At 42.1% G+C, this 15,738-nt stretch overlaps 1 protein-coding gene and 1 long non-coding RNA gene across 2 annotated transcripts in view; one reads left to right on the top strand and one right to left on the bottom strand.

The window, feature by feature from the left end:
- LOC146349795 (uncharacterized) overlaps positions 1-15,738 on the top strand; it is an 87,585-nt gene that overhangs the window by 12,998 nt on the left and 58,849 nt on the right. The gene's annotated exons all lie outside the window — the stretch shown is intronic.
- The window catches only part of ROBO2 (roundabout guidance receptor 2), a 721,099-nt gene continuing 717,118 nt past the window's right edge, over positions 11,758-15,738 (bottom strand). Inside the window, exon 29 of the mRNA XM_084843509.1 lies at positions 11,758-13,253. Coding sequence (XP_084699635.1) covers positions 13,252-13,253 — 2 coding nt within the window. The 3' untranslated portion in view covers positions 11,758-13,251. The remainder of the gene's footprint in view (positions 13,254-15,738) is intronic.

Genomic DNA, 15,738 nt, shown 5'->3' on the forward strand with positions numbered 1-15,738 from the left:
AGTAGGGGAGTCTAAATAATATACAGGGAAAATCAGAACTATATGCATATATGTACATTAAAAGTTCCTAAACTTGTATTACCTGTATTTCCTAGGGGAACTTTTTTTTTTTGCATGATGTTACCATCTTGCTTGGCTTTATTAAACTATATTATGGATTGGATCCAGAATCTGCCTTCTGCAAGATGAAGGGTTCTGCTCTCAGAAGGTCCCCCAATTCAATTTTCAGGGACCTCGTACACACCAGCTCACCCCATTTAGCAGGGTCTCCTGACTGTGTAGCATTTTCAGGGGGCTGGAAGGCTGCCCTGGGAAAGAGGGGATGGGAAAGTTGATCCAGCATAAATAATCCCGATACAACCCTATAGTGATAACATGCATGGTTGTGTGGTGCAGCATCTGGACATTTCCTTTAAAATATCAGAGTTATTCTAGTTGGATGGTGTCCACCTTGATGTCAGGCTGCATGATATTCTTAATGGCCTGCTGAATTGGTTGTAGCTGCAATAGGTTTGGTGGTGAGCTGGGTAGGCTTAGCTGCCAGCATTGGGTCAAATGCATTTCAGGGAGTAAGCAGGAGTTAATCCATATCTATCAGGACCTGAAAGAAGAAGATGGTGGATAAGGCACAGCCATATCCCCTAGAAATAGCTTTCCTTCCACCCAAACAGATTGGAAAGGAGACCAGTGTAGTGCAATGGCACTAATACTGGGCTTGGATGTAGAACATCCAGATTCACATCCCACCTCTCTATGAAATTCATTTCAAAGTGTTGGGCAAATCATATTTCATAGCGAAGTCCATCTCACAGAGCTGTTGTGTCGCTAAAACATTGTTCGGAATCCCCTGAGGCTGGGCAAGATATAAATACAATGAATAGTTACAGGAGCTTCACTGACCTGTCCTGTTGCTGTAGCTTTAAAAATTACTTTGAGGAGCTTTTTGTGTTTGGGAAAACCACTTTTGTATACAGTATGTTTCCCTGACAGAGTGATAGGGTTTTGTGGAAGAATTCCCCTTCTAAAGAAGCAGGCAGTGAAGGCAAGAATCCTAGGTCATCTGAGGTGAAGCTGCTGTCCTCCCACTTAGCTTCTGGGGGCCAAAGAAAATATTTAAGCCATGACCCAAGTGAGGGAATTTCTCAAGAAAATGTACCTGTTGGTCTTGATGAGTCAAGAAATGAACCTGCCAGAGGGCTAGAACCCTGCCAAAGGTTTTAAAATATTTTATTTATTTACCACAGTGTGTATTCCTTCCTTTCTCTGTTTCAAAGGAGCCAAGGTGGGTTGCATGGAAACTAAATAAATCATAACAAATCAGTCAAGTTGAACCAGGACATGGCATGTCACAATCTGGACATGCGTTGAAGCATTCACAAGATGAGTCCAGCATGCCAGATAGGCAGAGAAAATGTCAAAATGTATTAACTTCAGCAAGTAAAAAATAGTTGTGTGAATCAGCCTTTATGCTCTGTGATCTTTCAGCACATCTGGACCACATATTGTGTCAAAACTTTAAATTAAAACTGACAAAGTATTACACATTCCCATGTCCTCCCTTAGCAACTGCTTTCTGAGTGACCTGCTATTTTAGCTTTATGTGATTCACATACATTTCTTGTAGTTTGCATTTTCTGCAGTTTGATAGATATTGCCACTGACATTCTCCGTATTTTATATGCCAGGAATAAAATAAGAATAATACAAAGTAGAAAGGAAAGCCATTCTTAGACTGTTGGCTTGTATTCTACTTACTGCCAGTTATGGTATACATCAGGGGTGGGCAACCTCTTTGTGTTGAAGGGCCATATTGGAGGAGGCTAGTAGGTGGATGAGGCTAGTGGGTGGGACCATGACTCTGTCTGTCTGTCTGTCTGTCTGTCTCTCTCTCTCTCTCTCTCTCACACACACACACACACACACTACAGAACCCCCTGTCCACACAAACCTACATACCCATAGGATCCCTGGGTGGGGAGGAATGCTTTAATACAGGGTTAGGCAAGCTTTCTGGACCAATGAATACATTTGGCAATTTGAGCAACTTGTCCTGGGAACCAATACAAAATCGCTGCCATGGGAGGTGTGGCAAAGAACAAAAACCATTTTGGACAAACCTGCCCCAAAGTCTGAGTACAAGGTAGAGGTGGGACCCGAGCCACAACACACTAAACAAGTCCTTTGAACCCACAGTTTTCAGCACCAACAGAACCCTATTTCACATCAGTCCTGCTGCTGGTAAGAAAATGTGTTGTTCTGGTGGTTGTGGTTGTTATTTTTAGTGAGAGAGGGAGGACATGTTGGTGGGTGCCAAGAAAGGTGTCTGGAGGTCTATTATTGCTTTAACCTCTCCTCCCTAATCATCAGGATTGCTGTTTCTGCTATTTGCAGGGAAGATGACTGTTTCAGCAATCTTAATCAGGATCACTGGGTGAGAGGTTAAAGCCTCTCCACCCCTGCAATCTAGATGAAGATTGTGCTGGGGAAAAGGACATGTGCAGATGACTTTCCTCATGTGACCTCTTCTCCAGTTCAGTCAGCCTGCCAAAGAGCTGTTTCATGGGCTGTCAGGAATGCAGTTTTTCTGGTGAAGAGGGTATGTGTGGAGAGTCATCCTTACACATGCCCCTGTTCCCCAGCACAATCACAACAATGTGGGGCTGGGGGATTTGGGCAGCAGTGCAGTTTTGAATTCAAGGTACAGTGGTATACGGCAGGCCATATAGGAGGCCTCTCTGGACCACATGCCCATATATGGTATACATGAAAGCAAATATAATTCCATTGCTCCCTCTTGATACGATTCTGTGTTTAGGCATATAGACCCAATATACAAAAGTCAAATACCGAGTAGGTTCCACTGGTATCCTTACTTCCAGGTAAGGATCGCAGCACAAATAATTCTTCAAACTAAATCTCACTGGCTTCAATGTGACTTACTTCTAAATAAGTATTAATAAGTAAGGCTGAAGTCCTATGCACATGTATAAGAGACTAGCACATGGATCTGGCTTCTCGTGGATGGATCTAGTTTGATACAGGGGCACCTTCAAGCAAACTTATGCAGCTGCCAGAGTTGGACACATTATGCCTGCCCTGACCCCTAGGCACAGCCTCTGCCATGGTGACCCTCACAGACCTTTGAGGGAGGGGTCTGTCCACTTCATTCCCCGGGGGAGGGGCTGTCCAGCAGAAGAGGGGAGGGGGCAGCCGTATAACTCTTTCCCTCAGACTGCTGCCTCCTGCCTTCCAACTGTATGAACTGCAAAACTATCTCCTGAATAAGAAAGTCTGCCATGTAGTGACTGAATATGGTACTGCAGGCAGGCTTCAACCACAAGGACACATTTAAAGTAATTATAATTAATGTGTTTTCCTCCTGGTCTCCTGAAGACTGTCTTGAGCTTCCCTCTCTGTCAGCCATGAATCCCTTTTTCCACACGGTTCCTTCTCTCCCCCCGCCCCCACACACCAACTGCCAACGTTCTTCTTCTGTTACCTGGGCAACTTGCCCCCTTTCCCCACCCCTTGGTTTTGCCCTTGCAAATGTGTAGGTTGAGCACCAGAGGGCAGACAAAATTTTCACTATGCCTAAAACCATCCCAGATAGACACAGAAGAAATCTTACGTCCTAAGTCATAACAATCAGATGTACAGTTTTCGAGTCCATCAAGGGCATACAAACACTTTCGTTTCTATATATAAATAGATTAGATATAAGGTAGATTAAGCATGCAATCCTATATACACTTCCCTGGGAATACGTCCCATTGAACTTAATGGTGTTTACTTCTAAGAAGACATGCATGGGATTGGACCGTTAAGCTGAGATCCTATGTCTGGGAGGGGCTCAACCTTAAAGGTGGCCTAACAATAATTATAAATACTTACATAGAAGCTAAATCTCCTTGCTACCAGGGGCGTTGCTTTTGAGTAAACATGGAAATGATAGGCTGCAGTCTATTCAGAATAATTCCACTAAACTCAGTGGAACTCATATTAAACCCAGTGTAGCCTCAGTAAGGCTGCAGCATTTGAAAGACTGGCTCTCTGTCCCTGGTAAAGCATTGTCCTTGTTTTTGCTGCTGAGATGTCTGGTTAACATTTTTGTTAGTGTCGGTTGCTACAGTTGTTATCATTCTTCAGGGTTCAGTTCCTTCCCCAGCATCTATGCTTGAAAAATGGATACATATAGTGCTCATGAATGTAAACACAGGTGCATGGACACTACAGTGCACACACCCTGACAATTGCCATATTTCATCCATGGAAGTATGTTTTGAACTGTTGGTAACATTATACACAATCATACTTTTCAAGTATGTTTTTAATCAAAAGAACAAAAGCCCCCAGGTTTAAAATGGAGGGCAGGCTACTCTGGAGTAAATGTATACAGCAGGAGGAGTAGATCCTTTAGCAGTGTGCGTGTGTGTGTACGCTTGGGAACTCAATTGTCCTTGGTGTTAGAACTGGAGTGTTACCTCCATGTCTCCATAGTTTCATTTGTGAAAAGTTGAAGGCTGTGCTCAGAGGTACAAAAACACAATCCCCAAAGAACTCTGAGCAGTTGTAGAGCAAGTTAATATGTTACATAGAAAAGTGCATTTAGTTCCCACTTTGGTAGAAAGCTGAACAGGTGAAAAAGAAAGTTATAGAACTTAAAAACCCTGTGTATTTGCCTGCTAGCACATAGGGCAACAGTGAGGAGGGGGATATGGGTACGCACCTAACTCCTACTCCCAACATCCCCGCACACTCAGCTACCAGGTAGACCTTGGCACATTGAGCACAAAGCTCTGGGAATGGCTCTGTAAGCATGTTCAGCTGAATGTGCTTACAGAACTCCCATGATCAAAAACCCTGATAAGGCAGAGTTTGTGATCATTGGAACTCCGTCAGTGCATTCAGATGAACCCACTTTCAGAGCCCTTTTCAGACCTTCATGCTTAACATGCAAAGTCTGGCAGCCAGGCACACAGGAATGTTGGGGATGCTAACATGCATGCCCATGCCCCCATCTCCATTTTTGCCCTACACACCATCAGGAGAATGGCTGCATAAGGCTCAAGGCAGACTCTCTAACCTATGATTACTGCAGCACCATTACACCTCTTGGATATTTTCCTATTTAAATTCTATTCATAAGTCTATGAGGCTTCCTGCAATTTTTCCTGCTCACAGATGTTTGTAACTTATAGGAGTTTCTGAAGGCTGAAAAGGGCAGCTAAATATTATACTAATCCACTCTCTTAAACTGTCCTGTGTAGCATGGGGGTACAGGGCAGAGACAGGAAAGAGGAGCTGCAGTCATTCACCTACCTTAGCATTTCTTTTTTCCTTTGTCACTTCTACAATATTTGATGTTTGGTAGTGTGCAGGAAAGGACACACAAGAACACAGCCAATAATATCCCAGGGAAAAACTGCAGACCCCGTGTGTATAATGATGAGAATAGGTAGATTTCCTAGTACCCAGGAACAGAAACTACTGCTCCTGTTGCCTGTCCCACTTTTTTTTTCTTTTAAGATGCTACATATCAATAATCAAATGATACACCTTTCCATCAGATCATATACAAGTCAGTCTCCTGCAAATTGAGTGGTTCTGCTCCTACCTGCAGGGTTGGTTTCAGAAAAAGGCATGGGGGGGGGAGTTTGTTCAACCCCCATGGCATTTGAGCTGCGTGGTCCCACAAGAATCCATTTTATTCTCTATGCTCTTCAACATCTATATGTAGACTGACATCAAACTCTATCTTTCCTTGTCAGGTGAGGCTGTGCAGGTGCCAAACTGGTGTCTGGAGTCAGTCATGGGCTGAAAGAAGATCAGTAAACTGAAGCTGAATCCTGACAAGATGGAGGCCTTGGGGATAGTTGGTTCTCATGTTCAGGAATTGGGTGGGCAGCCTGTTCTAGATGAGGTTGCACTCCTCCTGAAGGAGTAAATAAGCTTGGGGATATTCCTTGATCCAACATTGTCATTTGAGGTTCAGGTGTCCTTGGTGGCTAGGAGTGCCTTTTACCAGCTTGAGCTGGTTTGCAAGCTACAACAGTTCCCGGACAGGGAGAGTCTGGACACAGTAGTTCATGCTCTGGCAACATCCATATTGGATTACTGTAATGCATTGTATGTGGGGTTGCCCTTGAAGACGAAACGGAAGCTTCAGCAAGTGCAGAATGTGGCAGCCAGAATTGTAATCGGTACAGCCAGGTGGAATTGTATTATAGAGATTCTAAAGGAGCTACACTGACTGCCTATTTGGTTCTGAGTCTAATTCAAGCAGTTGGTGCTTATCTTTAAAGCCCTAAATGGCTTAGAACTCAAATATCTGCAGAAGCAGGTCTTCCTATATCAGCTTGCTCAGAACTGAAGATTATCAGAGGAGGCTTTTGTCTAAGTACCTAAGATACATTGACTTGGTTCGCACCATCATTTTCAGCCATGGTGCCTTAAATAATCCACCATGGTTTGTGGCAGATGCTGGAAATGCATTCTGTAACCAACACCACTTGTAGATTGTTGTGTTGTCTGAACCCAGCGAGGGTGGGTTATTGACATGGTTAACAAAGCACCCGCAACCCTAAAAAACAAGCCATGGGCCTGGCACATGCTGCAAACCACGGTGGCTTATTTAAGCCACCGTGGCTAAAAATGATTATGCAAACCCATCCATTGACCAGGTTTGGACGAATGCGGGGGCCAAAGAAGACATTGTGGCTTCTTCTGTTGCTCTTGTGCATGCTGTGCACATGACTGCAATTTGCATAATTACCAACGATTACGGATGTACGAAAGTCACTTACCTGTTCGCGGATTATGCTGATGCTGGGGGGGAGGTGTTCCGTCCCTCCCCCCGGAATCCTGGCCGGGGGGGAGGCGCTCCGTCCCTCCCCCCCGGAATCCTGGCCGGCTGGCTCCACTCCGCAGGGATTCTGCGGAGCTGCCTGCCGGCTCCGCCAGCAGCTGGACATCTGGCCGCTGGCTAGCAGGGACGCAAATGGCGGCGGCCGTAGCCACCACCGTTTGCGTCCCTGCAGTCAGCCGTGATAGGCTACGTAAATGTTTATGTAGCCTATCACGGCTGATTTAAAAAACACACACACGTGCGTACGCAAATTGCGGCGCCCATGGGCGCCGCCATTTGTGTACGTGCTTTTTTTGTTTTACTCAGTCATGATAGGCTACGTAAACATTTACGTAGCCTATCACGGTGTTTTTTTAAAATCTAGCCATGATAGGCTACGTAAATCTTTACGTAGCCTATCACTTTTTTATTTGTTTGTTTGTTTTAACTGGAAATGGCAGCGGTGGCAGCAGCCGGTTGGAAGACCAGCCGCCGCTGCCACACCACCGCCGGAGCCGCCGCCGCCAGGAAGATCCGCCCCAGGTAAGTCTCATCCCGGGGGGGGGGGCGGGGGGGCAGACCGTTCCGCCACCAATTTCGGGGAGCTGAATGCGCTGGCATTCGGCCTCCCCAAGATCCGTGGTGGAATTCTCTGACATCCCTACCCATGATGCAATGCTGGTTGCGTTCTTTGAACTCGGCACAGTGCACGGTGTGGGTAGCTTCTTCCTCATGCCACAACCCATGGCTTGTAGTAGGGGTTGTGGCATGGGTAAGAAGCTATTGTCGCTGTCCACTGTGCTGGGTTCGGACAACATGGTAATCTGTGCTGCATCGTGGGTAATTATGCAAATCATGGTCACGTACCCAGCATGCATGGGGGCTGGGAAAGAAGCCACAATGGCTTGTTTTGCCCACATAATGGTCTGAATGCAGCCATTATGTTCCAACAAGGGAGAGAGCCTTCTTGGTCGTGGTGCCCCACCTTTGGAATACCCTCTCTGTGGAGGCGTGACTGGCACCACCACTGCACTTGTTTCAGTGCCAGCTCAAACCCTTTTTGTGTATCCAGGCATTGTCTGTTTTATTGTATCAGTTGCTTTCATCTGATAGTGATGATGATGGTGTTTTGGGGTGTTTTATTGTTTTAAATATATTTTTACATCACCCTGTTATCTGTGCAGTGTAAGGGTAGTTTAAGTAAATTAAAAAAACAAATAAAATGTGCATTCATGTTAGGAATGAAGACGAAACCATTGTAGGCAGGGAAACACATTCATACATCAGAGCTCTGGGGCCTAGAATGATAGTCTGTAGACATGATATGGTGGAAAAGTCAAGCACGCACAAAGCACGTCAAGTCCGCTGTGGAAAATGTGGCACAGAGGGGCATTCAAGAGCTTCCTCCTGGGGTAGTCTGCACAGCTGTCCCTTGCTAAATCAGCCTTCAGGTGGTTAAAGTAGCTGATTTTCATTCTCACTGATTTTGTACTAGATGACTGTGAAGGTTGATAAAGCAGGCTTTCAGTATATACATATGTATTTGCCTCCTGGCCCTTTCCATCTCACATCCCCTCCGACAATCATTCCGGACGCTCACGCTCACTTAATTACTGGTTTCAGATCATTTATCTTCTCTCTAGAAACAACCCTAGCATAACATAATGTGGTTAAATAAGCACAGTAAAACAATGCTTCCCCTTCTCTCTCTCTCTCCCCCCCCCCCCATGTTTTTGGTCAGCATTTGCAAAGACAGTATAAAAACTCTTTTGTCATATTTATAGATTATACTAATGAGATTTGTAACAGGATCCCACTTCGTCCTTGTTTGCTTGCTGTGGAATGTCAGTGAAATTAATGACAATTTGGAGAGCACAGGAAGTCCCAATAGGACTTCTAAGGGCAGTCTACCTGTAAGTGCAATGTTACAGAAGAAAAAGTATAGCATGTTTTATAATTACTTGATTGCTCCCAATTCAGGTTTATATAATCATCATATATTGTGAGTGGTAAAGTCAAGTTTCTTTAACATAGATTTGAAATGTGGAAGTTTTATTTCCCCCCCAGTAAATATACAATAAACACTCAACATTACGATTAACCAACTTTATGCCCATTAAACTTTGCTTCACTAACACATGAAACACATTAAGAGGTCATAATTTTTTTGTGACTGAACAAACTGTTGTCAATGAACAATTTTATAAAAAAAATTAGAAAACAGTTCTAAGTGCTGCCACTATTTCCCTTTCATTTAGACACATTATGCACAAGAAATATTTGCAATTATAAAAAGGAAAAAACTGTTTGTTTTTTTAAAAAATGGTAAATTACACTACATTTTAAAAAATATGTTTTGTGATCATTTGAAGTACACTGACAGACAGGGAGAGAAAAAGAGAAAAGCTTCACCTTGTAAAATAATGGATATTTGCTATACATTAAAATGTCCTTTTTATAGGATCTTGTTAAAAAAAACACTAATAAAGAGAATTATATTGTAGCCAAGAATAGACAGTGATATAGTACTGCAATAGTTTAATACTGACACAAAACCTGCCAAGAAAATATGAAGACACATATCTGAAGGAACCTGGGATGGCTACTTTTACTCAGGTTGAATTCTGAAGACAAATTGGCCAATAAGGTGTTCCACCAAAGCTCAGCACAGGTTTCTGAGAGCCAATTAAAATATTCAGGAAGACCGTATGTACCTCAAGGGCATGTACAACATCAGATTACACATAGGGCATCACATGTTTCAATGTACCCTTAAAGTCTTCCTGCATATATAAGGTTTACAATACTTCATGCATTCTAGAGGTAAAACAAGCCTGTAAGGGCGCTACCACTTACGTATTGTACTTTGGATCAGTAGCAATGTTTGGTACATGGATCAGTGTGGTTGCAGCCATCTCAGTAGTTGCTCACATCTATTCTGGGTAATATATCCATTTTTCACCAGTGTGGTTAAGCCAGGTTGCATGATTATGTTCTGTACTCCTGGCATACTACCTAACAGGGTGGGCATTTCTAGCATGGTATGAAGCTATGCAGTCCATCTTATCATGAGTGGACAATATAGATGCCAGAGTGCCAGAGTGGCATGAGTGCAACTACAGAAGTGACTACAATTCTGCTAGTTCAATATAACATGTAAATTGGCTCCAAATCCAAAGCCACTGTACAGTTAGAATGACTTTAAGTGATCACTTCTGGCTGATGGTTTCCCCTGAAAGGTAGTCCTCCCCCCTCCCCAGCCTGTGGTGCCAGACATTCCCAGATATCACTGTCCTGTGATATCTGGGAATAGCTCAATTGGTGTTAAGTCATGAGCGAACTTGTTTTTGGATGTCCTTATTTTTTAAAATTACACCTTCTTCTGCAATTTCAGCACATGCTGAAACACTCTCAAGAGACTAAGAGTTCCTATATCTTAGTCTAAATCATGGTGTGGGAAATATTTTTTCTTTATTACCCAAGTTTATATACTGCTTTCCACAAAAGATATCACAGCTACTTAGATTATATGAACCCACCTGAATAATAATAATAATAATAATAATAATAATAAACTCACAGCAGCAAAACCTGAGGCACATGTAGAGTGCAGAAACTCCTTTTGAGTCATGGGCAACTCTCAGGGACCTGTGGAACGGAGCCTCTAGACCTCCGTCTAACTCAGCCTCTCAGTAACCATCAGTGCTATCAGGAGCTTCTGAATAAAGCCAATCACAGAAATGATCACCAGATAAACAAGAGGGAGAATGAGACACAGAGATTGAGGGCTTCTCCACATGAGGCTTTTATCCTGTGATCAAGATTGGTTACTCACAGAAGTTTGCAATTCCTTTACAAGACGTCATCACCCTCCAGGGCCTCTCCCATGCTTTGTGACCATTTCTGTGGCTTTGTTTGTAACAGTGGTAATGAGCTATTTAAAAATAGCAATTGGAATCTCAATGTGTAATGACAGATCTGTGTTCTAACCACAGTGCCATCTAGTGGCTGTATAATGAAACATATAGAATTTGCAGATAAAGGAAATCCCTCGGGGTTGGGGGGAGTGGAAGTGCGTTTAAATGGCTGATTTTAATCCTGCAAAGAATCCAGAAGCAGAAGCCCCAGTAAAGTTGTGGGATAAAAAGCCTAGTGTGGAGAAGCCCTGAATCAAATGCCCTTATTCCCATTCTCCTCTAACAGCTAACTGGTGCTGTGAGGTATTTCATTCAGAAGCGCCTCCTAGCACCAATCTGATGTTGCAAGGGTATGGAAACTGTGCTCCAACCCGAACATAGCTGTACCAGATGCTTGGGGAGGTTGCTGGAGGTGTGGGGATTTATCTTCCCTTAGAAGAAGCTTATTGCATCTCCATTACATGGATCTGTGTGCGCAAACCTATTTCTCTATCTAGATTACTATTGCTGGAACATGGTGCCTATCTCTTCACATTAATATACTGAATTCAGGAAAGGAAAGAAATAATTTTTATACATTTGTTGAATGCTTCTGTACATTTAAAAATAATGGCTTTAACTATATCCAGCATTTTAGTAAGCAGGAATATTACATAAATTCCTAGGTCACATAAACGCAAAAAATATTTTTTCCCTTGATTTTTTTTTTGGTTTGCCAATGCCCTGATATTAAACAAATGAGAAAATTTGATATTTGCAGTGCTGATTTACAGTTGGTAATGAAAATGTGCTACCTTATCAACAATTCCAATGTAATGTAATAAAAAGCAACACATATTTAGCAGATTTATTTGCTTATTCTAAAAGCGTACTTCGCTTGACAGCAGTGTGAGCACCAAGGCAAAGTATAAAACAACATGGACTTATCGTACGTAAGATGTGTTTAAATGAAAGTTTATAGTAATGATGTGACTGAATGAAGTAAGCTCTATGATGTAAACTTTAAATAAAATATTTAATGCATTTGATATACATGTACAGTATTTCTAACAGAGAACTAAAAATACTGTAGTGAAGCTGGAGAAAGTCATGAGAACTAATGATGAGACAGGATGCTTTTGTTAATGTCCAGTTACAGAGAGTTTGGTTTATTCAAAAAGTGTATAAACATGCATCATGTTTTCATAAGAAGAGGCTTGAAATTTACTCATCAAAAATAGGTCAAAGATGTTTTCTTTTCGTTGTTTCTATCCAGTTTCCAATAATGTAGTGAATGTGCAAGTCATATTAATTTCAAACAGAGCAGAAGTTTACCATTGCTTTCGTTTCAAACATTTTAACCCAAGGTTTAAGTACAAATTAATTGGGTTTCAGTTTCTGGAAATTTCAGATTTCAACACAAATTTCAACACAAAACTATGTATAGACTGCATAAAAACAATTATGCCATGAATTTCAAGTGATGCGGCTCTACACCTTCTATTGTACTGTACATGTATTGGAAAGATGAACTAAGATAGTCTGGCTTTTTTTGGAAGCAGCTTGGATATCTCAATCATAAATTGCACCTTTAACTCTTGCTAGCTCATATGGTTCGTGTTTCCTGGAGGAGAGAGCAAATCAGTAATTCTTTAAAGCTGTAATATATTTAAAAACAGCTTTAGTGAAACACCTTAACTTCCTTCCTTTGTAGCGAGTTCAACTGAAAACTGATACTAAGAAGAGAGGAGGCTTTCATGTTCTAATCTGGTCTTGAAACTCACAATTCCATCATTTGACCCCTTTTTAAAATGGTAAAAGCAACACGTTGCTTGTTATTTCGGACAGGATTCAGTCCCGGATGTCCCAATAAGCCTTTGCTAACATCAGTTTTGCCAGTCATCTTCCTAATTCTACACCCAAATGGAAAACCACCTAACATAATTCATTACATCCAGCATTATCCAACATAGCTTACAGTACATAGACTCCTTTCACATTCAGTCTTTTTTTCTTCTTCATGTCACGAGGAGTAAGAGTTTTGTGCTTATCACCAACAAAAAAATTGCAGTGCAAACTTTAAACATAAAAAGTTACACAATTAAAAGTTATTATATGGCACCACAGCCTATTAATTCACATATAATACAACAGACCAATAAGAACAGACAATAATATGAACATAGCTAAAAAGATGGTGAGCTTGCATAGCAATGCAATAAAAAGAAATTATATACAAGGGAAATCCATTTCATCCTGGAGGGTGATTTTTTCATTATAATATGCTTGGTAAGAAATAGATTAAGGTGGAAGGTGTAGTAAAGAGAAGAATACAGGTAGAGTATCTGTGGGATATGTGTGGTTGTGTGTCTTTACATTGCATTTACAGTTCTTTTAATAGTAAGTACATAAATAAAGAAAATGTTCATTGCACTGTTTTAGTGTCATCACTTCCATGAGTTCAGACCTTGATGGCCCTTGACAGCAGCTCGAGATGCCTTGGTTCAACTACTCTGTTAAACAAAGAACAAAAACATGATTATGTTTAAGATATTTTCGTTTTAACTTTTATACATGTATCAGTCATGCATATATTGTAAAAAATAGACCATAAAACATTAAATTTCTAATTGATTAGAGTGATAACTTTGGTAAATGTGAACTATTATAAGTAAATGAAAAAGCATTCTATTATGGTTGTATTTAATTTTTTTTAAAGGCAAATTGAAAGCTAGGATTGTATTTTAAATAGTTTCCCCAGTGACTGGAGCTCCAAATCAGGAAGTTCCTTATAGAAGGGAGGAACCTTTTATCTCAGTGACACACCATAGCATGAGAATCTCTTGGAAAGTAGAGGTAAGGGACCAGAACTTTACTACTTCTATTGTCTCCTTTTTGTTGAGGAAACTAAGGAACTACAAGTGCCCCACTGACATTGTTTTTGAAGGGTCCCTACAAATGTTCAGCTATGACCTCATCCTCACTGGGATGGCAAATCTGTGTCTGGGCTGTAGTATTCCAGACTTCAGGTGGAAGCTCACATAATTCAGTGTTTCATTATATGAAAAAGATATCCTGTATATAGAAATATACAGTCAGGGCCAGAAATATTGGAACAAGGGTAACTGTTTTGGCAGTTGGCCTCTGTACACCACCACATTGAAGTTGAAAGGAAACACACCCAGATGGGAGCGAAGTCAGGACTGTCAGCTGTAATTCAAGGGGCTGGACAAAAGTGGGGCACTAACCATTCAGGAAGGACAGCCAGTGGCATACACACACACCCATTGTTGGTGGCTCATAAGTAATGGAACAAACCAACATCATTTCAAACTTAAGGATCGCCTTTAATACCTGGATGAAAATCCTTTGCAGTCAATGACTGCCTGAAGTCTGGAACCCATGGACATGACCAAATGCTGAGTTTCCTCCCTCAACTTCACTGCAGCTGCCTTCAGCTGCTGCTTGTTTGTGGGTCTTTCCGCCTTCAGTCTTCAGTAAGTGAAAAGCATGCTCTATTGGGGGGAGATCAGGTGACTGACTTGGCCATTGAAGAACATCTCACTTCTTTGCCTTCAGAAACTCTTGGGTAGCTTTTGCTGAATGTTTTGGGTCATTATCCAGCTGCAATATGAAGCGGCGTCCTATCAGTTTGGCAGCATTCGGCTGAATCTGAGCAGAATGTATAGCCCTATACACTTCAGAATTCACCCCGCTGCTTTTATCAGCAGTCAGGTCATCAATAAACACCAGTGACCCGGTTCCATTGGCAGCCATACATGCCCATGCCATAACACTGCCTCCACCATGTTTGACAGATGATGTGGTATGCTTTGGATCATGAGCTGCTCCTTTCCTTCTCCATACTTTTCTCTTCCCATCATTCCAGTACAAGTGAATCTTGGTTTCATCAGTCCAAAGAATCTTATTCCAGAACTGGGCAGGCTTTTTTAGGTGTTTGCTGCCAAAGGCTAATCTGGCCTTTCGGTTCTTGAGCGTTACCAGTGGTTTGCACCTTGTTATGAAGCCTCTGTATTTACATTCATAAAGCCATCTCTTGACTGTAGATGTTGACAATGACATGCCTACCTCCGCAAGAGTGTTCTTGATGTGGCTAGATATTGTGAAAGGGTTCCTCTTCACCATGAACAGCGTTCTGCGGTCATCCACTTTAGTTGTGTTCTGTGGTCTTCCAGGCCTTTTGCTGTTGCTGAGTTTGCCAGTTAATTCCTTCTTTTACAGGATGTTCCAGACTGTTGTGTTGGCCACTCCCACTGTTTTTGCTATCTCTCTGATGGGTTTATGTTATTTCCTCAGCCTAATGATGGCCTTCTTCACTCGCATGGACACCTCTTTGGACCTCATGTTGGGAGTTCCAGTGAACAGCTACCAATTGCAAATGTAACACTCAGAACCACCTCCAGGCCTTTTATCTGCTCGATTGGTCATGGGGTGCCCAGGAAACAGGCCACACCTGGCTATGCAGCTGCTTGTCAGCCACTCGTTCCATTACTTATGAGCCACCAATGATGGGTGTGTGTGTATGCCACTGGCTGCCCTTCCTGAATGGTTAGTGCCTCACTTTTGCCAAACCCCTTGAATTACAGCTGAAAGTCCTGACTTCGCTCCCATCTGGGTGAGTTTCCTTTCAACTTCAATGTGGTGGTGTATAGAGGCCAACTACCAAAACAGTTATCCTTGTTCCGATATTTCTGGCCCTGACTGTAGATGTCATGGAGAAGAGCTGTAATCTAATCAATGTTCTATGTGGAGGAGATATTTTTTTGTCTGAGGAGCATTCAGTGGTATGACTGCTATGTTTACTATGAGGGTGAAAACTAGTTGTGAGAAGCTGAATCCTTGGGCAATATTCAATATCCACTGATTGTGCAACATGGGCGACATCACCGACATGTACATATGCAGTCAGCTGTAATTCCATGAGGTCTTCTGTTGTTTATTTTTCTAAGATATCATTTCTGTGCTACTAACATATTC

Source organism: Heloderma suspectum, chromosome 3, assembly GCF_057233095.1.
Source record: "Heloderma suspectum isolate Gila_16-S chromosome 3, 16-S_ref, whole genome shotgun sequence".
NCBI classification, from domain to species: domain Eukaryota; kingdom Metazoa; phylum Chordata; class Lepidosauria; order Squamata; family Helodermatidae; genus Heloderma; species Heloderma suspectum.